We start from the raw sequence: 21,868 nt of genomic DNA, 5'->3' as shown, positions 1-21,868 counted from the left end.
ACTGACATCTTGGTTTAATTTTCTACATTTATGTACTTTACTTGGGTTTTCATCAAAACTCATCTGATCAAGGGAAAAACTGTCATCAGGGTTTTCAAATCATTATTTTTAGTTGATTTCTGCCATTTTTGTAAGTACAATTATAGAGTACGTAACGTACAATTTTTGTAATCAGAGTGCAATTAATTTTTGTAATAGGATGAAAAGAAAATAGATAAATTATATTGTGATAAGTGTGATGATTGTATGTGGTTTATTTGTTACTATTTTGGTTTTAATGAATTTTCATTTTCATTTTTTTATGTTGTTTTGTTCTTATTGTTGAACGGTTCCGTTGGTTTTCTACCTTAGAAATGATTCCACTTTTATAAGTCCTGTCTTTCCAACTTTACTTTTCAACGCTTCTTCCAGTTCTTCTGGAATTATAAGTTTCCAACTTTACTGTTGGACGATTCTTCCGGTTCTTCTGGAATTATAAGTCCCGTCTTTTAAACTTTACTGTTGAACATTTCTTCCCATTCTTCTGGTGATTTTGGGTCTTAGTTTTTGTTGATATATTTTTTGGGTCTCAGTTTAAAGAAGAAAAAAAATAAGAGTAAAACAAGAATAAATAAAATTTAATCCATTATATCTCATTATATCTAATGAATTTTGATTTGTTTTATTATTTCTATATATGTTACCGATCAAAAAGAGAACATAATCACGATTTGATCATTAATAACCTATATATTTAGTTAATTTCAAAATATTTTTTTATAAAATTTTTAACCCAAAGAAATTATACTGTACTTTAAATAAATAAAATAAAAAATATTTTCTATAAAATCCAAATCAAAAAGAAGAAAAGTGAAAATAAGAAAAATATAAAGAAGATAGACATAAAATATAATTTTTGTTTCAATTGTTGAGTTGAGAATTCTATTTGTAAAATTATTATTATTGCTACATTAAAGTCTAAAATGGATAAACATTTACAAACTTGATTTTTCAAAAATATTTAAAATAAATAAAGTAAATATATATTACAATAACTTAAAGGGAAAAAATTACAATACCTTACATATACGCGGAAAAAAATATAATAAAAAATATAATAATGATCAAAATAAGAGAAAAATAGAATGTGATGTTTGTTATTGATCTAAATATGAAAAAACATGTTACTATTGAAATCTATGTCATTGAAATAATTATTTAATAAATATGTACTAATTATCTAAATACGAGAAAAGTATTAAAATTGTCATAGTAGGGAAATCCGATAGAGCAAATATATAGTGAAATCTTGGACGAACCAATGAAGAGGAGACCCAATATGATTTTTTTTAATGGAGCGAGATAAGATTGCAAATAACTTGCTATTTGTGTTATATTTTGATGAACAACTAATTATAAATTTTAATTTATTATACGTGTTATTTAATATTTATAAGATTTATTTTTATACGAAGAAATTATTTATTTTGAATATAATTATCCATATAGGTCTATTAATTTGTCTATATTTAACATTTTGTTAATGTAATAGTGTTATTAGACAGCAAAATCGACCAAACAGTAATATAATATGCATTTGATTTGTTTCCTTTTTTATTCTTTTTACTTTTAAATGATAATAAATTTGTTATTTTTTTATATTTTCTAATATCTACTGTATATTTCATTTTTATATTTTAAAAATATTAAATGTTACATTCAATTAAAAATAAATTATAAAATATTATATAAAAATTATTTTATATAAAAAATACAATATAGACAAAGTTATTTTTATAAACGGGAACAATCGTTTTTATAAAAATTGTGATCCAGATATTATTTATATAAAAAAAAAACTTATAGGCACATGTTTTGTTATTCAGCTAACATTTCAACTTCTATATAATGCTTATTTATATATACTCTAATTATTTTAAAAATAACTATATTAGTTATGAAATAAAAGATAACCATATTAGTTATAAAAAAATTAGTTACAATCATTTAAATTGATTATCATTAATATTATTCTAATTTTTAATTTATATTTTTTTAATATTTATTTATATTATATTATTTAAACTATATACATATGATGTTAAAAAATTTAATGCGACGATTTTAAAATATAGGAATTTGCTACACATAAATTTAATACGGGTTAGAGTTTACAATTGTTTTGAATGTTAACATATAGAATATTCATTCTCACATAAAATATATGATATTTGTGTTTGTGAATGAAATGTATGAGAGTAAGAGTTGTATTTAGTTTATGAGAATGTGAGTAAATCAATTGTGTATTTTTTTTATAAAATAATTGTGTGTTTTATCTATTACTTAAAATTGTTTTTTTAATTTGACTCAACAAAAATGGTTTTTTTAATTAAAATTAATTAAAAAATTTTAGTACAAAATTAATAATATATTAAATGCATGTTTTTATCTTTTATTTAATTAATTAATAAAACACAAATGTGTGTAATGGTGAAGTGTTTACGGAAAAAGTTTTGATTGAAATGAATTTAAGATGAAATCTTTTATATTTTGTATCTTGAATTATTTTAAAGGTTGGAGACTTTAATATATATATATATATATATATATATATATATATATCAAGTAGAAGAGAACAAAGGGAAGAAAAAGAATATAGAAAGACATCAATATCTACATTACCTGCGTTCTATTTTTTTAATACATATCAATTTAATGCCCCTTTATTTTCTTTTATGGGGGGTTAATTAAATAGTCAATACATAACATATAAAAGTAATTTATATTCTTGGAGAATTGATTTTAATAGAGAATTGATTTCTATTAAAAGCAATCTTTATAATCTCTTAAAAAATTAGGCATGTTGGAAGGGAGGGAAAGAGAGATATTGTGGAATCAAAATATTGTTTTAATTATTTATAAATCAATAAAAACTTATTTCTCAACCTATTAAAGGTATGTATTATTTTCAAGATTGAACTTTATTTTTTTAAATATTTTCTAATTTAAGGTATTCTCATATTATATTATTCATATCACCTTTTTTTCACCTAAATAATTTAATTAAAATCAAAATTATTTATATTTTTACCTTGACCTATTTATAACAATGGTGTATATCACAAATTTTATAGAAACGCCGATCATGATCTTATTTATATTTACACACGGGTACTTATATGGTACGCATATATGGTACTGATATTAACCCATTTAATTCAAAATTATTCGATTGATTCGATTGAATATTAAATATTAACAGAAAAATAATGTTTATTGATCAAAATATTTAATATTAAAACAAATGAGCCTACCACACTGGTCCCAGTGTGAATGCACATGTATCCCGTTAATATTCAAAATATTGAATATTAACTGGAGCACGGAGTTATTGATTAAAATATTGAATATTAACGGGAGCACGAAGTTACTGATCAAAATTTTGAATATTATTGGAAACATTAAGTTACTGAACCAAATTTTAAATATTAACGGGAACAAATTTTGAACATTAACAGGAACATGAAGTTACTAATCAAAATAATAAATATTAACGGGAATACGGGGTTATTGACAAAATATTGAATATTAACGAAAACACGAAGTTACTGATAATTTTTTTGAATATCAACATAAACATTAACTTACTGATACATTTTTTCAATATTAACGAGAACACGGAGTTACCGATCAAAATAATGAATATTAATGGGAACATGACGTTACTGATAAAAATATTGAATATTAACGGGAACAAATTTGGAATACGTTGAAAGTAAATGTGACTAAGTTTATTGCATTGGACAATCGACATCGTGTATTCTTTATTGATCTTCTCAATTTTTATTGCATATTAATAAAATAACACTTCATTATTCTATTTTTTATCAATTTTATTTTTAATTTTATTATGTATCTTTCATGAACGAAAAGTATCATAATAATAATTACATCAATTTCTTTTTTTTTATAAAAAAAATATAATATTGAACAAAATAAGCAAGAACATGAAGTTACTAATCAAAATATTGAATATTAACGGGAACATGAAGTTACTGAATAAAATATTTAATATTAACGAGAACATGAATTACTGATCAAAATATTGAATATTAACGGGAACATGAAGTCACTGATCGAAATATTGAACATTAACGGGAACATGAAGTTAGTGATCGAAATATTGAATATTGTAACAAATGAGCGTACCACACTGGTCCCTGTGCGAATGCACGGATATCCCGTTAATATTTAAAATATTGAATATTATCGGGAGCACGGAGTTATTGATTAAAATACTGAATATTAACGGAAGATAAAGTTATTTATCAAATTTTTTAATATAATCGGAAACATTAAGTTACTGATCCAAAATTTGAATATTAACGGGAACACAAAGTTACTGATAAAAATAATAAATATTAACGGGAACACGAAGTTACTGATCAAAATAATGAATATTAGCAGGAACATGAAGATACTGATCAAAATATTGAATATTAACGGGAACCTGAAGTTACTGAATAAAATATTAAATATTAACGAGAACATGAATTACTGATAAACATATTAAATATTTACCGGAATATTAAGTTACTGATCGAAATATTGAATATTAACGGGAAAATAATTTTTCTTGATGAAAGTATCTCAAACTTTGCCCAAACCTTTAAAAAGAAATTTCTATATTTCACATATCTGGTTTTATGACATTTACCTCTAGAATAATATATATATTGAACAAAATAACACGGCCACAACGGGTACCCGTGCGGACGCACGGGTATCACGCTAGTTTAGTATAAGATTAATAAAATTATCATATATAGTAAATTCACTAAAACACTTTTAAAACATATATTTATCACCTTAATTTTAATTCTATTAATTGCTTATAAATAATATTATTCTTAAGGCAGTATATAATAAAAACTTCATAAAAAAAATATACACACATTTTTTTCTCTGCTGTGCGCATTAAAAAAAGCAGACAAATGGGCACGGGAGTGCCCGTTTGAACGCTAGTTATAGATAATGTAATTATAGTTGTGTATTGTGTAACTTTTATATTTTGATTCAAAATTTATAACTGTGTTACCGTTTTTAAAAAATTGAAATAAAACATTTTCATAACTTCTTTACAGTTTCTATACTGCCCTATTCAATTTCTTCTTTCTATTTATTCCAATTAAAAGAGGTTTTTTATTATACTACAATAATTAGAAACAAAAAGAAACGGGAGATAATGAAAGAAAGCTGTTCTGGACTGGACCAAGATTCGGCTCAATCTACTTTCGGCCCACTTAACCTTGGGGGTCCAAACTATCTCATGGCCCCTGAAGAGCAAAGACTGCTAGTCTACTCCCTGCCCGGCATAATGCTCCCCGCGAGCTGTCTGGCGCCCGGCATGGGTGCTCCCCGCGAGCATCCTCTCCGCCGAGGACCTGCTCCTCGTAGGGCTCCTTCATATCCACCCCCCGAATAATGCGGAGTCCACGTGGTCCCTAAAAGACCGTGTCTCCCTTAAACTTCGGAGCGGTTAACCAGGATAGAGGGAACTCACGCACCTCCGATATTTCCGCCCCGGAAACCCGGCAGTCTCCTAATTGGGCCTGGGCGTCCAGCCCAAATAGCGAGATCGTGGCCCAACGCTGGGGGCTATAAATACCCTCTTTCACTAGAGGGTCAGGTATTCAATCTCTTCTAACCTTTAGCTCGTACTTGCACTCTTTTGCCCGTCTTCTTACTTTGGCATCGGAGTACCCTGCAGGTACACCCCCCCTTCACTCCACAAAGATCCAACTTTCGAGCAGGCCTTGACGATCCTTCTGATCAGGCACGATCAAAAGCTAAGTAGAAAATTAATGAAAAAATAAGTAGACGATGAAAATGGAAAAGAAGAGAGGATTAATGTTTCTTCTGTAGATTTTTTTTTTCATTTTTCTTCTCTTCCAATCCTTTTTTTCCTCTTCTTTTTCATGTTAGTTTGGTTACCTTTCTGTATTATTTTTTTATTTCGATATTTCAAAAATGACTAACCTTCTCCTCCACTCTTTGCATATTTCTCTTTTCCTTTATTTTGTTGTGATACATTTTGATTATGGATTAGTGTTTCCTTCTCTCTTTCCAATGGTTTGATATTATTATTTTTCAATGTCAATTTTTATCTAGATAATATGGAAACATATATACTTCAATAGCATGAAGGATGTGGAGAAATGAAATTCTTAATTTTCTTGACAACGCTGCAATAATTAGAACTGTTTTTATATTAGTTTTTGTTTGATTCATGTTTATCAATATTTTTCACTTAATCTTGTTTATAGACACACGACTTCACATCTACTTTCAACAATGCATCTATTTATTCTATATGGTTTCGTTGGAATTTAATTAGGGTTTAAATGATGTTAATTATATTGTTGTTCAACCAATGATTTTTGTAATGTTTGAGTATGTATGTTTGTATTCTATATTCTAGATCTTTGTCTCTGACAGGGAAACATCAACTTGATGTCATCTCTTTGGATAAAAGTATATAGGTTTTCAATTTCATAGACTAGGACTCTAGTAAGTGTATTTTTAAATTCGCCTAAACTAGTTCCCACAATCTTATCTTTCAAATTAGCCTCCTAACTAAGTTCTTTTCTGTGAGCTATACCATAAAGCATCGCAACCAAGCGATTAAACTCCATCTTCCATTACCACCCCTGCTCTCATTCATAGCCATTACTGTGAAAATATCCATATTTTGAATTTGCATATATAAAAACTATATTAATAGCATTGGAACAACTTTGGCATGTAAAAAATTAGTGTAAGCAATGTAGATGCATTGCACTGTTTAGGGCACTTTTGTATAACACTTCACACTTTCATGTATTAAATAACATTTGTTGTTTTGAAATTAGTTCTTGCTTGCTTTGATTTTGATGATAATGCAAAGGAAATGGAATATTTGTCTTAATTTGATGTTGTTTTGATATTAGTTCTTGCTTTATTTGATTTTGATGATAATGCATAATGCTTTGGTTATTTTTCAATTGGAAATTGATTCTTGTCAACATCGAATTATGTAGCATCGACATTTTAGATTGAATATATGTTTGGTATATGACACGTGTCTGTGGACATTGACACACTGGTTACATTCAATTTTACGTTGGTTTGTGTGAGTGCTTTATTGACAAATTAAAGTTTAAAACATGTCTTATGTTATCTACAGGTTTTGGTTCCTTCAGAATTAATTCTTCAAAAATACCTTGTTAATTGGTCACCAAGTCCCTCAAGGCCATGTAGGGTTATATTGGAGATGAGGTGCGCTTCTCAAAACAATTACAGAGCCAGGTACTAAATGCTTCTTGTATGTAATAGAAATTTAGAGCATTGCATAGTTGAGAGTGAAAGTGAGAGTAACTAAGAGAATTATGTTACAAATATTTTATGTAATTTAGATCTGTTTACAAATTAGCTAGCATAGTGTATTTATATATATATATATATATATATATATATATATATATATATATATATATATATATATATATATATATATATATATATATATATATATATATACTCAACTTATTCTAAATCATCAGATAGAGATGCGCTAACACTAATTTACAAGCTTAGGACCTTGCTTGGTTTGGCCATATGTAACTTTACTATATTATTTTCAATGATTGCTTTCACAATATCTCTATTCATGTTTGTAATTTTAATTCTTCCAGGTTTCCATGTGAAGATGCCTTTTTTAACTCATATTGAGCCTGTCCAAGTGATACTTTAAACCGACGAGGTAAATTCTTTAGAACAATAATGTGAAATAGGGTTTTTGTTGTCTTTATAATTTGGATTTTGAATCATGGTGAAAATTGCAGGTGACAGATATACCATGTGTAACATTCCTCTACTTAATTATTTACAACAACCTGCTAAGAAACAATCTATTGCCAAAACTTTTGGAAAAGTTGCACAAGTTACAGAAGCATCATCAAGGCAAGATGTTTCACCTGTTGAATAAATTGAAGAAGAAACTTCTCGCTTTTGGACCATGAACATGCTACTAGAGCATGGATTCAACTTAGCAAAGGCAAGCCCATAATTTTTGTCAACTGTGGAGAATCTGAATTGGCAGCTATTTGTGCAACCCAGGAGATTCTATATTGAACCAGTAGTCAGGGAGTTCTACGTTGGTAGTCAAGATGCACAAGGAGGTAAAGTTGTTTCTCACTCTATAGTTAGAAATAGGAAAGTTTTTTTTGAACCTGAGAGACTTAATAGTCAGTACATGCTAGTATGTGAGAGTGATGAATATGAAAAAGAAGTTGATAGTTTTGGGGAAAAGGATATGGAGAAAGTGAAAATATAATTGTTGTAAAGGGAGCACCTTAGGATAAGTTTTCACACAATGAGTTTAAATTGAAGACTAGATACTTAATTATAGAACTAGGGAACTTACACCTGTTTATTGATACATTTATCATTCCCACTTCATACACATCCTCATTAACTAATGAGAGATTACTTTTGTTAGATGCAATCTATACTGATCGTAATGCAAACATATGCAAAATAGATTATAAGAAAATAATGACTTGCTTGGGGGAGAATTCTGGAAATCTATTTTATCCATGTTTGATTACAGAGCTGTGTAGAAAACAAGGTGTTCAGTTTGATAAAACTGAGATGCTTCAAAGAAAAGTTCCCCCTGGTGCTTTATTTGGGTTGTTTTTGTGGTGACTTTTGGGGTGGTGGGGATTTTTTGGTTGGGATTTAGTTTTGATTTCTTTGATGGTGGTGGTTTTTTGGTGTGTTTTGCAGCTCTCTTCTTTAATTCCCTCATTGGGATATCATCCTCACTTTAACTTTTTTCTTCCTCCTCATCAGATTCAGTTTCTTCCTTAACTTCTTCTTCACCAATCTTCCTCACCTTTGTCTGTGTTTCCTCATCCTCTTCAGTCTCCTCATCATCACCTAACTCAATTATCTTTTTCTTCCCCTTCACATCTTTCTTGCTTACTCTATTTCTTTTTGGCTTCTTCTTTTTCTCACCTTCTTCATCTTCTGATTCATCTTCCCCCTCATCATCAAATATCCACTTTGAAAATTCAGGAGTTTCATACTGAGATTCTTGCTCAGATAGTTCTGCATACCTGAGTTTGATCCAATCATGTTGCTCATCCTGAAATTTTCATGCAGCCTTCATTCTCTGCATTCAATGCTCTTGTGCGGGTTGCATGGGCTTTGGTTTCACCATGACTCTTTTCTCTTTGAAAGTTGCAGATAAAGCACCAGGGGGAACTTTTCTTTGAAGCGTCTCAGTTTTATCAAATTGAACACCTTATTTTCTACACAGCTCAGTAATCAAACATGGATAAAATAGATTTCCAGAATTCTTCGATAAACAAGTCATTATTTTCTTAATTATTTTGCCTATGTTTGCATTACGATAGTATAGATTGCTTCTAACAAAAGTAATCTCTCCTTAGTTAATGAGGATGTGTGTGAAGTGAGAATGATAGCTATATCAATAAACAGATGCCAGTTCCCTAGTTAAACTCATCGTGTGAAAACTTACCTCAAGGTGCTCCCTTTACAGCAATTCTATTTTTCACTTTCTCCATATCCTTTTTCCCAAAATGATCAACTTCTTTTTCATATTCATCACTCTCACATACTAGGATGTACTGACTATTAATCCTCTCAGGTTCAAAGAAAACTTTCCTATTTCTAACTATAGAGCGAGGAACAACTTTACCTCCTTGTGTGTCTTGAATACCAGCGTAGAACTCCCTAACTACTAATTCAATATAGAATCCTTTGGGTTGCACGAACAATGGTCAATTCAGATTTTCCACTGTTGACAAAAATTCTGGACTTGCCTTTGCTAAGTTGTAACCACGCTCTAGTAGCATGTTCATGGTCCAAAAACGATAAGTTTCTTCAACAGCTGAAACATCTTGCCTTAATGATGTTTTTATAACTTGTGCGGTTTTTCCAAAAATATTTACAGCAAATGCCATTTGTCTAATAATTTATCCTTAATCTTTAAAATCTGTTTGAACTCAAAACATTAGTGTATTCAAATTTGTCAAAAATGATTAACGTATTCAAATTGTCATATTTGAATACTTAATATTTATTGTCAAATACTTAGTTTTCACATTTCATAATCAAGGAAAATTTTGAAAGCGTAAATCTTTATCAATTTCATTTATGTCCCAAATCATTTTCTTTAGCCCCACAATCCTACATCACACCGTAGACATATTCCTCCTAAAACTTTACGTCAAGAGATAAGGTGAGAACTAGTCTATTCCTTTATCACCACTGATAATCTTTATAAGTGCGCTCTTATCACAAATTACAACTGTTTTGTATACTAAAATAATATTTTTTACTACTGTTTTCAAGTAATACTCTACATTATATTACTATAATATAAAGAAATTAATTGATTAATTAATACTATAAAAAGTCATATGGCGATCAATTTATAAATGAAAAATTGTCAAATTGACTATTAAATAAGTTATTATCATTAACGAATAATAGTCCAGTAACAAGAGTTTAACGACATTTTTCATATCAATTTCAAAATATTTGGTATTAGTCATATTTATCTCATATCTTTTGTCAAATTTAAATTCAATAATAATTTTAAATACGTCATGGTGATTAGACATGGGACGAGGACAATTTTTACTTTTTCTTTATATCTAATTTAAATTTCTAAAATTTTTCATTTCCTGTCTTAATTTTTGACTGAGATGAAGATTAAAACTCTAATTAGTCTCAACTAGATTTAGGTTGAATTTGAAGGAGATGGATGTTTATTGTTTCAACTTAGTCCCGATCCATGTGGTATGCCTACTTGTTTTGAAACATTTCCCGTTTGGTAAAATGGTGAATTTTTAATTATTGAAGTTGATATCATTTAAAAATTATTTTAAAAAGAAGAGAAAGATGTTTCTTTTGTTCTTTCGAGGCAATCGGTTAACCGATTGGTCTTAGGTTCAAATGCTACTTGAAGAGATTTTAATCATTTCAAATTAAAGGCCAGCTAAAGCAAATCTCGTCTTTATGAAGTTTTTTGAGAACTCTATCTTACTTATAGTTCGTCACTTGTTGAGAACTAACTCTGTCTTTCTCTTAATAATTGGAAGTTTGTGAGTATTAATGTCATTAATATTAGACCCGTCATTATATTTTATAATTGAGGAAAACTCAAATATAAATTCAATCAAAATAAATTTTTTTTAGAAAATTTCTTTACCAACCTCCCAACCTTCTAGTTCACCTCTGGTGAAAAACCCAAACTACCCCTGACTTCGGAAATGAACTTCCGAAAAGCAAGAAAAAGGTGTTTTCGGAGATACATCTCCGAAAGCGCCTTTTTTTTTTTAAAAAAATTTGACATATTTCGGAAGTTCATTTCCGAAAACAGTATTTCGGAAGTTCATTTCCGAAATACTGCGCGTTTTGCAGATTAAGCAAAACGGCCCCCTCCCCCAAATCATTTACCCTAATCTTCTTCAAACTCAACCCCAAAGAGATTTTTGTGCAAACCAGTTCCAAGCTACCTCAAAGGCTCCATCTAGTTGCTCTATTACATTCTAAAGTCCTCCAATCTATTCAATAGGTAAGCATTTTGATTTTAAGATCTATGATTAAAATGTATATTAGGGTGTTTACAAATAGCAAAAAATGTATTAGGTTAGGTTTATACTGATATTTAGGATGTTTAGAATGTGTATACATAGGTTTGAATTTTGATTTTGGGGTCTGCCATTGAAGGTTGCAGAAAAGCTCTGCGCAGGGGTGTTTCGGAAGTTCATTTCCGAAAACACCTCCATCCCAGTTTCGGAAATGAACTTCCGAACTGTATCAGAAGTGCAATTTTTTTTTGTTTTTTCATTTGTCTCGCATATTAATCGATTTCAATTTCGATTGTTTACAGGAACATGACAGGCAACCAGCCAGCATGCATCAGACAGGGCAGGGAGTCCCAGACTGCGTCGGCTAGACGCGAGCGGGCGGCGGCGCAGCTGGCGTCGACACGCGGGCGGGGCCGGGGACGCCGTGTGCGCGTTACACAGGATTTGGTGGAGAGTTCATCTCCTTCAGGCTATAGGAGTAGGCTGGCTCGGGTATCTTCTTCCCGCCAGCGAGAGGAGGAGGATGATGATGAGGAGGAGGAGGAGGAGGTCATACCGGATGTTGACCCTCCAGTCGGGGAGGAGGAGGAGCAGGAGGAGCAGGAGGTGGATAGCTATCCGGGAGGGCCTTTTGACACTTCCCTGCTGATTCACTACCAGGATCACGTCGCTCGGCGGATCTGGGAGGGAGAGGTATTTTTTTAACTTAGCCGTTTATTTGTCACCATTTTTTATAATTTTACCGTTTATTTCTCGCTTATTTGTTTTTTGTTTGTAACAGGAGAGAGAGCCATTGAAAATGGTTAACCACTCCAGGAAGATTTTCGGTCTGTTTAAACCAGCAGCTCAGTGGTTTAACGACCATGTGCGAGGTTCAGGGCTTAGCGGGCTCTGCATGACCGGGTACACCACCATCAGCACCGGCATGCAGGGGGCATTTGTGGAGCGCTGGCACAAGGAGACTTCATCTTTCCACCTGCCGGTTGGGGAGATGACGATCACCTTGCATGACGTCCAGTGTCTTCTCCACCTGCCTATTAGGGGGCCGCTGTTGACCCACTCCAAGATCCAGAGGGTGGAGGCCATTGAGTGGATGACGCTCTATCTGGGCATGGAGGAGGAGGTTGCTCACTTTGAGTGCGCCACGACTTGTGGGCCTCATGTCCGGTTCACTACACTGAAGATCTATTTTGAGTTCCACCTGGACGCGGCGGCCGAGGCCGAGCAGGAGGATAACGACCTGTTCACACAGTATCACCGCGACTGCGCTCTCCGGTACATGCATGTGGTAGGCGCTGCATGCTTTGTGGACAAGAGCGCCAGGTACGTCGACGTGACCTACCTCCGCTATTTCATGGACCTGGATACCGTTCACCAGTGGAACTGGGGGGCAGCTACTCTGGCATATCTCTACCAGAAGCTGAATGAGGCCTCCAACTGGAGGACGAGGCAGCTGGTCGGATCCTGCACTCTGCTTACGGTACGTTTGATTTTAACACATTCTCGTATTTATTTATTTATTTATGTTTCGTATTTAATTTTAATACATTATCTTGTTTCTGTTTCAGAGCTGGATCATCTCCTACTTCTCCCGCATCCACGGCTTCCACATCGATCCTGAGTATGTGGACCCCATGCCCAGGGCCGCCAGATACGTTCTCCAGAGGGGGAACGATGTGGTGGGACCATACCGCCTGTACCTGGACCGCACGATGCACGACGACGTCACCTGGAGGCCGTTCGCCGACTACGCTCAGGTTGTCCCCTTCGACGGGGTTGCTCTATATTCAGGCTGGTTGGCATGCGGGACCGGCATCATGGTTCGGTATCTCCCGGAGCGGTGCATGCGTCAGTTTGGATTCGTGCAGATCATACCCAGGTCACCCTTCGAGGCTGCTCCTGACACAGTGACCAGAGTGCAGCTCACTGCCATATGGGAGCATTGGGAGGATCATGTGGTACCGGAGGAGTACCGTCGCATGCGGGTCACCCAGGACTGGCACAGTGTGGAGGGGTACGGTCACATGGTTCTACCGGGTGTCCCATCCTCTCTTGAGACCCGACGTTCCCGGCGCTCCTAGGCCAGCACACGAGGAGATCCTGGAGAACCAGCAGGCCGAGGATGATCACGCCATTGATCTCATGCCGATCTGTCAGCGGATATCGATGATTGGGCGGGACGCGTTGGATCGAGGTATCGTGGAGCGGGGCGGTCCAGAGGCAGTCGCGGTGATGGAGATGATCGTCCTTGATGCGGACCGTGCGGCGACATACAGGCGGCAGAGGAGGGCCCAGGGTGAGAGGGTTAGGCACACCCAGTAGTGGTCGGGTTTATTTATTTTTTGTTTTCGGATTGTATCTTTAGCACACTATTTTTATTTGTTTCGGTTTGTATATATTATTTTCATCGGATTAGTATTTTTTTTTTGTTTATTTATCATATTAGTGTTTTCAGTCTATCTATTGTTTATTTTATTTGCCGGTAACGTTTAATTAAAATGCGGTTGCGTTTAAGAAAAAACATAAAAAAAAAACACAGTTTCTGCATAATTCGGAAATGAACTTCCGAATTCACCCCCCATGAGGTGTTTTCGGATGTTCATCTCCGAACGCACCCCCCATGAGGTGTTTACGGAGATGAACTTCCGAATCAAGGAAATTTTTTTTAAAAAAAAAGCGCTTCGGAAGTTCATTTCCGAAGCAGGGGTAGTTTGGGAATTTCGCTGGGGTGACCCCCCATAGGGAGGTGGGTAAAGAAATTTTTTTTTTTAACGAGTTTGGAAGGATCTCCATAAATATAAATGATGATGTTTAGAGTCAATTTTAATTTTAAGAGTTCTGTATAAAAACTTGAAGTTGAGTTGTAATATTTTTTAAAAAAAATCTTGCTTAATTGTAAATTAGTCGTAGAATATGTGAATTGAAACTCTTTTGCTATAATTTAATCATAAAAAAAGAAGTGTAAGATCAAGTGTTGTAAGTTGTTTGGACCCTTAAGAGGGTGATGATGCAATGGTTAATGATGATATTCATAAGTGGTTTCAATGTATAGTTTGCGGTTGTTGTTGATACTTGATAGTAAGTAGTAATTGATAAGAATCTAAAGTGGCATCAAATTATCAAATTATGTTATTCCATGGATATTCTTTATGTGCATATGTAAGGTCGGCCAAGTATAGTGATGTGCCTAAGTGGAAGAAGAAATCAACAATTTGTTATTTGCTCCTTCAAAAAGCAGATCTAGCAAGGAGTAGGTATCATAGCAAACATATGCTCATTAGCGTTGTCCCATGGGACAATCCACAGTAAGCATGTAGATTGTGAGACTATTCGTAGTGAAAGTGTAGCGCTATTATGACAACTAGTGGCCCACACGGGTTTTTGGTGTGGGTTGGACAGTGTTTATCAGATACATATATTATTAAATAAAAAATTAAAAAAAAAATTATATGAAATTGAAACGTAAAAGTTATATTATTTAAACAAAACTATTAAATTGATAAAAAAAGAAGATATCAAAATTAGAAAATATCAAAATATTATTGAAAAGAAAAGAAGGAAAAATGGACTGCAACATAATTTTATAAGTTTTTAAAAACTTCTGTTAAGAAAAACTATTAAATACAACTTTGTAAATAACAATTGTGAAAATTAGATAAAATTGCCTAACTAAATTAATTTATTATATTTGTAATAGATAATAAATTAATTTCAACATTTTCTTCCGTATATAAATTGGACTCATACATTATTTTAAATATATTTTTTTTGTTGTTAATCACAATAAAGAGATAGTGGAAGGCTTAATAGGAAAAAATTAAAGTATAAACATTTATTCATGAAAAAGGAGTTGACCGAGTGTTGGGCAAAATTTGCATTAAATTTCCAGATTTGACAAATTAAACAATGATAAGACTTAATGTATTTTGTGGGATCTAAACCAAGAATAGATCTAAACCAAGAATAAATGGACTCAATGTTAAAACAAATCTTGTAGCCTTAATTATTTTAATTAAAAATAAAAGTTGATATATTTAAAAGATCGTAATTATAATTATATTTAGTTTTATAAAATCATAAGTTGTTAATCGCAAAAGTCAACCACACGAAATATTGTAACATTTAGCACAACCGACTTCTCATTGATCAACTCAGAGTCACACACACAATATTTTCTATGCGGCAAAGTGTCTACCATATTCTTTCTTTACAAACACACAAAATTTAAAACATTTTTATAAGCTCAATTTCATTAGTCTGGAATTGCACTTAAAAGAATTTATAGAAAGGCATTCAACATTTTCATACACTATGGGCCAAAATGATCGACGATATCGAGCTAAGGTGATCAAATTATGGAGTAATACTATATGGCTGCGTTTTAGTGAAATATTCATAGAAACCAATTGATATCACTAGATCCAGCCAAGGATTAAATGTTGTGCAAGAATTTTTATTCTATTTTAATTAGAAAAAAAAGAAATCCACAATCTACTTCATGTGAACCAAAGAAAGATACTTAATTGAAATACACTATCCATTTATTTTACAGATTAAATAAACCTTTTCAATTACTATTAATATTTTTAGTACAAGACAGTTTTGCCTAAAAGAACAATGTAGTACATGATAAAAGCTAAAAAACCATTGCACACAATCAAAAGATGATCTAGACAACAATGTATACATTAAAAATAGAAATTTGACTATAATCAATGAAAAATAATTGCTGGCAGCATGGCAACTTGAATCTTTAACTTCAAGGTAGTTTCCCAGAATCACAATTTGGATGTTGGGCACTCAAGCAACTCCTCCTTCATAGTCAAATGAAATTGAAAGCTCATATAACAACAATACAAGGTGATCAATTTCAAAAACTGAGTATATAAAATTTCTAAGTAAAAAGCTAAATTAAAAAAACAACAATAACAGATCCAATAGGAGCATATATGCCTTTAGATAGGAAAACCTAATTAATATTGTCAAACGAATCATACAGTTAGAATGATTACTACTCAATAAGATTTAGAAAGGAACTAAGTTTAACAGGTAATAAACACTGCCAAAGACAGAAGCAATGTTGAATCACAGTTAAAATAGGAAAAGAAAGGAAGAACATATTGAAGTCGAATCAGCTGCTTCGACGAGCCTATCCAGAGAAACACCGAGTGCCTGAAAAACGAATAAAAAATAATGAAAAAATGAGACGTGGAAGTTGATTTCAAATTATGCGAGAAACATAGTTTAGGAGACATAAACAAAATGCAATTTCAAATCAACTTATTTTCCTCTTAGTGCATACTGAGGTGTGTTTCCTGATCAGATGCAAATCACTACATCGCAATCATTAGATGCAAATCTTGTTTTTGAATTTTGTTTCGAGGAAGAAACCGTTGAATATGTTTCCTGATCAGCAGATTGAATGTGCACTTGGAAGATGCTGTCACATGGCGTTTTGACATTATTTTTTCATCGATAAGAAAACTCTAAGGCTCCCGAATAACAGAACGAAAGCATTCATTTTTTGGCACACTATCAGGAGGTAAAGTCTCAGAAGATTCATAATAAGAAAAATGAGCAGCAGGAGCTTCTCTCCAGAAAGGTGAGTGTAATATCAACATCCTAGCAGGACCCTCAACATGACTGATAGTTACATCCCGACGCCATGTAGTTAAAAAAACCTTAATGAGATTATACAAATAATCAAATACTATCAACATCCCATAAAACTATTATAAAGAGTTTCTCAATGTGTGAGGGTAATAATAAGGTCTTAATTTTTTCAAAAATACCTTTTCCATTTAATCAACTCTTAATTCAATAATTACTCACTGAGTAAGCAATAATACAATGAGCTCAAGAAATTAGAAAAGTACAAATACAAGCCAAAAACCATACCTAACTCCAGTCTTTCATAAGCAACACCAGTAATTGAGCCATGTTTCAAATTCTCATTAAACAGTGCAAAAATAAAAGTCTTAAACTGTCGATTTGGCATCAACGGCATCCTTTTCCCTTCCACTAAATGCCTTAGCAACTGGCCTTTATAAATCTAGACGAATAAGAAATAAAATCAAAAGTAAAACATGTTTCAATCTCATAACCCAAACAAACAACATCTCGCATTACGTAAAACACAAACGCGTTTTTCGAAAATGCATACCGTACTTCCAGCATTGTGGTGATAACTATTTCTCATTTCAGTTTTGGCAGGCCACCATCCTTGCCCATTGGAATGTCTGTTCTTGGCCTGGGCTGTCCTGCCAACACCATGGCAAAAACGTCTGAATGGAATGGTTTTTTTGTGGGCAAGAACACCTTCCAAATAACTTTTTATCCTTGATCAAGGGCATCTTCTTGATGGAAAACGCTGCTTCCCTAATGTTCTGCATGTACTGAAAGAGAAATATTACATTATTTACTGAACCTTTAGTCATGAACAAAGAATAAAGGTTCACCCAAAAATAATGGTTTTCATGTTCCTGAAGATTACGGGAGGACTGCTCGTGTAAGAAATAGACCACTGCTTTTATCAATCAGGTTTCTCTATGACTAATCTCACTTCCCGTATCAAGCACTATCAATACAGCTACATGAGACAGGCTACAAAGTAATTAATAGTTAGCAGAAAGAAACCAGTTGAAACATTTTGTCAAACACGTGACGCGTGAGTTGCAAAACGTAGACAATAGTACACAATAAAAACCTAAATTGAAGTAAAATATTTCAGATACCTATGTTATTCTCCAGTCCATGTTGTTCTTTTATTAGTCTCATTAAGACCACCATGTTTAAACTTCAAACTAAACGAAATTTCATTAGAACAATCCCGTTCAGAAAATGAACCACTATTGACCACCTGTATCTTGATGTAGCTCAGAACCTCAACCTGATCTGAATCAATTTGGAATACATCATGAACCAAATCTTCATAGTGAATTTTTAATTCGACTACCGACTTGTCGGAATCAATCTAAAATTTCTAGAAGGAAAAGCTACAAGTTAGTAAGTTGAATACATAAGATGCTATTTTGTAAACAAATTTTGTCATAACAAAAGCTAGAGATTAGTAAGTTGAATACATAAGATGTATAACTTCTCACAGCAAAATTGCAATGTTTTCCATGCCGGTAACAGCGCTGCAGACACAAACTGGGGGAAAGCAAGCTTTCAAACCTCATGACAGATCTGACAAAAAATTCACACAAAAATAATTTTGAATCCAACCACCACACCCTCCGTTAAAAAACGTGTTGCCGCTACTATAGTATACCACTATCAAACCGCCTATCGCCGGAAACGTCATATCCACCGCCATAATTTCGTAGATCTGTGTAGAGAGTCAAAGATAGAATCAAATATATGAGAACATAAAAACCCTCTTCATCACCACTTAGTAACAACAAAAAACCCCAGATCTGAAGAAGAAGATGCTCACCATATGTTCAAATAACCGCACCGTCAACGAAGCTTCCCCCTTTCGCGTGAGTCAACACCACCAAACCTGAAACAACAAACACCAAATCAAAATCAAAATCGAACTTGTATGAAACTCAATAATAACAATGAAGAAGGAGATGGAGAAGTAAGAAGAAGATGAAGGAGGAAGAAGAATAGGGAGAAGGAAGAAGGAGAGGGAGAAGGAAGAAAAAAGCAATCTGAGAAAAAACGAAAGGGAACTGAACGTGAGAGAAAGAAAAAATAAAAGTGAAAAAGTGAAAATGGGTACAAATACTGTTTGGAAGAGGATATTGGGAGTAATGAAAAAGTGAAAATGGGTACAGATACTGTTTGGAAGAGGATACTGCACTATTTGGTTCAGTTACATTAGAAATAAAAGTGCAGATTGTACATACCTTGGCCAATAGAGAGAGAAACAGATGAAACCATTAGTTAAATTGAAGCCAAAAATAGATTTTAGTCACAAAAAGTAATATTTTGACACATTTTACCTCAAAAAAAAAATAGGTGGAATTTTTTAAGCAAAGGGCAAATGGGTCTTAACCAGGTACACTTGTTTTCTTATTTTATAGATAAATAATATCATAATTGACTTTATTGATTCTAATTGTTTCGTTCAACACTAGGAATAATCATTGAAAACACAAGGTAATGCTTATTATATGATGGATTTGTGTTTTGTTTTTCATTCGAACGCTTAAATCAATGAGATAGGAAGGAGTAATGTGAAAATAAGAATAAATTTGAATATTTGAAATGATGTATTTTTCTCTTTATATAACGAGAGCAGTTAAAACCGTCCGCGTGAGGTGAGACGTGTTGTTCGGACCCGTTGGATCTAATCAGACAATGATTAATGTGTCTCGAGGCGAAATTGCCTCTTAGAGAATCATAGATCACTTGCTCTAAACACTATATCACTTGATGATGCTCTTGAGTCTTTCACTTTGGGCATTGTGGACGACCCATTACAATTATCCCCCAAGTTATTTCCCCTAGTTCATAGGACAAGAGTTTGTCGTGCAAACCCCTAAGCCAACTACTTGGCGGGAGCATACAAAAAGTCTTGACAAGATGTCACATTTGTTAGGAACAGGCATATTGTATATTTTTCTTGTAATGGACAACATTTTACAAGAAATCTCGGAGGTGTGTCCCTACACTAATATGTAATTATATCTCTTTAATCTTAGGGTACCCGAGTGCCTCGAACAACTCGCGAAGAGATCTAGACTGTTGATGGCGTGGTTTGAGCTTCCCCATACGGGGGAGTGTATGGTCCCTTATGGCTTAGGCACGTATAAAGGGTTCCTGAAGTATTTGTGAACTACAAAAACCATTCTTATTTTGTATCATCAACTTGCCTCTTTCTTGCAAACTCTTCTGCATTGATTTCTGCTTATGTTCATCAACGACATCTCGTTCGGTAGCACCTGTGATACGTAGGCGATCAACTCATTTCTTTAAAGGTAATCTCTATATTTTTCCACTTTCGCTTCCTTTATTATTTGGGTTCATGGAGAGTAGGTTAATTTGATCTCTCATGATCGAACTTATGTTATTGGCATGTTTGAACGAAGTTTGAATCTTTAACCTTGCCTATGTATTGTGTTGTTTCTTCATAATTTCCTTTTCTCTTTTGATATTATTCTTTAGAATGGAGATTCCACCTTCTATTCTTCGTAAGGTTAGAAGGGAAAACTCATCAGTGTGAATGGATCACGAAATGTTTGACACCGCTTCACCTTTCATCTTTGAAGCTGATTAGGATCTTGCTTTCATCGAGGTGGAACCTTAGTTTAACTAGTGAGTGCATGTTTATAGAGAAGATAAAAAGATATTAGCAAGTATGTGTTGAAGTTGTATAGCAGCAAGCAACAAAAGATTTGGAAATATTTATACGGGAATTATCGTGTCCACATAGATGGTTGTTAGAATGTCATTCAACGGTTTCGATGTTTTTGAGCTTGGGTTTGAATGGGTTGTATGTAAAAAGATATAAACAGAAAAAATAAATACATTCTTAGGAGAGAATAACTTATCAGGCATGCAAATATACTCCCTCGTCGCAAACTTAAACTTATCGACCAGTTATATTCAACCTACAATACTCGTCATTACCATCACGTGTCTCTCACATCAGTGTCCATCTCTGGAGCACCTACGAGACCAATCACAATCAAGGTTATCTCTAACACAAAGTTGCAATAACATTCGTATTCTCGCGTCGGAGATCTCTCGCGAGTAACTCGAACATGGAAGAATTAAGCTTCGACACACAAGTGATTGTCAACTCTAAATCCATATTTAGAGTTTAGAAACTAACATATATCCATCCCTAATCAGGATCCGTGAAGTTTATCTCTAAAGCAACACAAATCCCAAACATATATGCAAAAAGATTAGAGAAGATAACAATAACGATTTATAAAGCAGATTTTATACAACACCATGAGCGATAAATATACATAAGATTCGAATAAATATACAAACAAAACCCAACACAGAGGAAATACACAAAGAGGAGAATAAATAAACCGAACATCTCGCTGGTTGTCAGCTCCGATTAATGAACAATCCACCTCCAGTCATCCAAATGCACGACGCATTGTTGTTTTCTAAGCTAATTCTAACCTAATAATGAAGTTGATGGATTTGGGACACAAAAACCCCGAAAACCATAACCCTAAAATGTTACAAATGAAGAACATATAAACAAAATCTATGCAGGCTCTCTTAGCGAGCTACACTTATTATACACAATA

General features: G+C 33.2%; 1 protein-coding gene, 1 long non-coding RNA gene and 1 other non-coding gene across 14 annotated transcripts; 1 reads left to right on the top strand and 2 right to left on the bottom strand.

Annotated features, from left to right (window-relative positions):
* Positions 1–12,945: 12,945 nt before the first annotated feature.
* On the top strand, positions 12,946–14,047 carry LOC131656159 (protein MAINTENANCE OF MERISTEMS-like). The gene is made up of 2 exons (XM_058925919.1): positions 12,946–13,122; positions 13,211–14,047. Exons 1-2 carry the CDS (start codon positions 12,997–12,999, stop codon positions 13,721–13,723), a joined length of 639 nt encoding a protein of 212 aa, XP_058781902.1. The 5' UTR covers positions 12,946–12,996; the 3' UTR covers positions 13,724–14,047.
* A 1,770-nt stretch (positions 14,048–15,817) lies between these two features.
* Positions 15,818–19,480, bottom strand: LOC131661986 (uncharacterized). 12 transcript variants are annotated; one of them, XR_009301340.1, is made up of 5 exons: positions 19,081–19,477; positions 18,377–18,972; positions 18,136–18,245; positions 17,806–18,037; positions 15,818–17,694 (listed from the first exon to the last, which is right to left on the bottom strand). It is a non-coding gene; the product is annotated as an uncharacterized LOC131661986 (long non-coding RNA). The 12 variants fall into 12 exon arrangements; XR_009301336.1 differs by having other exon boundaries at positions 15,819–17,694; positions 18,136–18,972; positions 19,081–19,478; XR_009301338.1 differs by having other exon boundaries at positions 15,821–17,694; positions 17,806–18,615; positions 18,725–18,972; positions 19,081–19,476.
* On the bottom strand, positions 18,047–18,175 carry LOC131593860 (small nucleolar RNA snoR74). The gene has a single exon (XR_009281237.1). It is a non-coding gene; the product is annotated as a small nucleolar RNA snoR74 (small nucleolar RNA).
* Positions 19,481–21,868: the final 2,388 nt, after the last annotated feature.

Source organism: Vicia villosa, linkage group LG3, assembly GCF_029867415.1.
Source record: "Vicia villosa cultivar HV-30 ecotype Madison, WI linkage group LG3, Vvil1.0, whole genome shotgun sequence".
In the NCBI taxonomy this organism is placed as follows: domain Eukaryota; kingdom Viridiplantae; phylum Streptophyta; class Magnoliopsida; order Fabales; family Fabaceae; genus Vicia; species Vicia villosa.
This window is presented reverse-complemented; position numbering and strand designations above follow the sequence as displayed.

What these genes read in the sequence shown, in the direction of transcription:
- LOC131656159 (XM_058925919.1), top strand. Translation starts at nt 12,997, where the DNA reads ATGGACCTGGATACCGTTCACCAGTGGAACTGGGGGGCAGCTACTCTG. An exon ending in GATCCTGCACTCTGCTTACG is followed by an intron (nt 13,123 to 13,210) that starts GTACGTTTGATT and finishes TTTCTGTTTCAG; the next exon opens with AGCTGGATCATCTCCTACTT.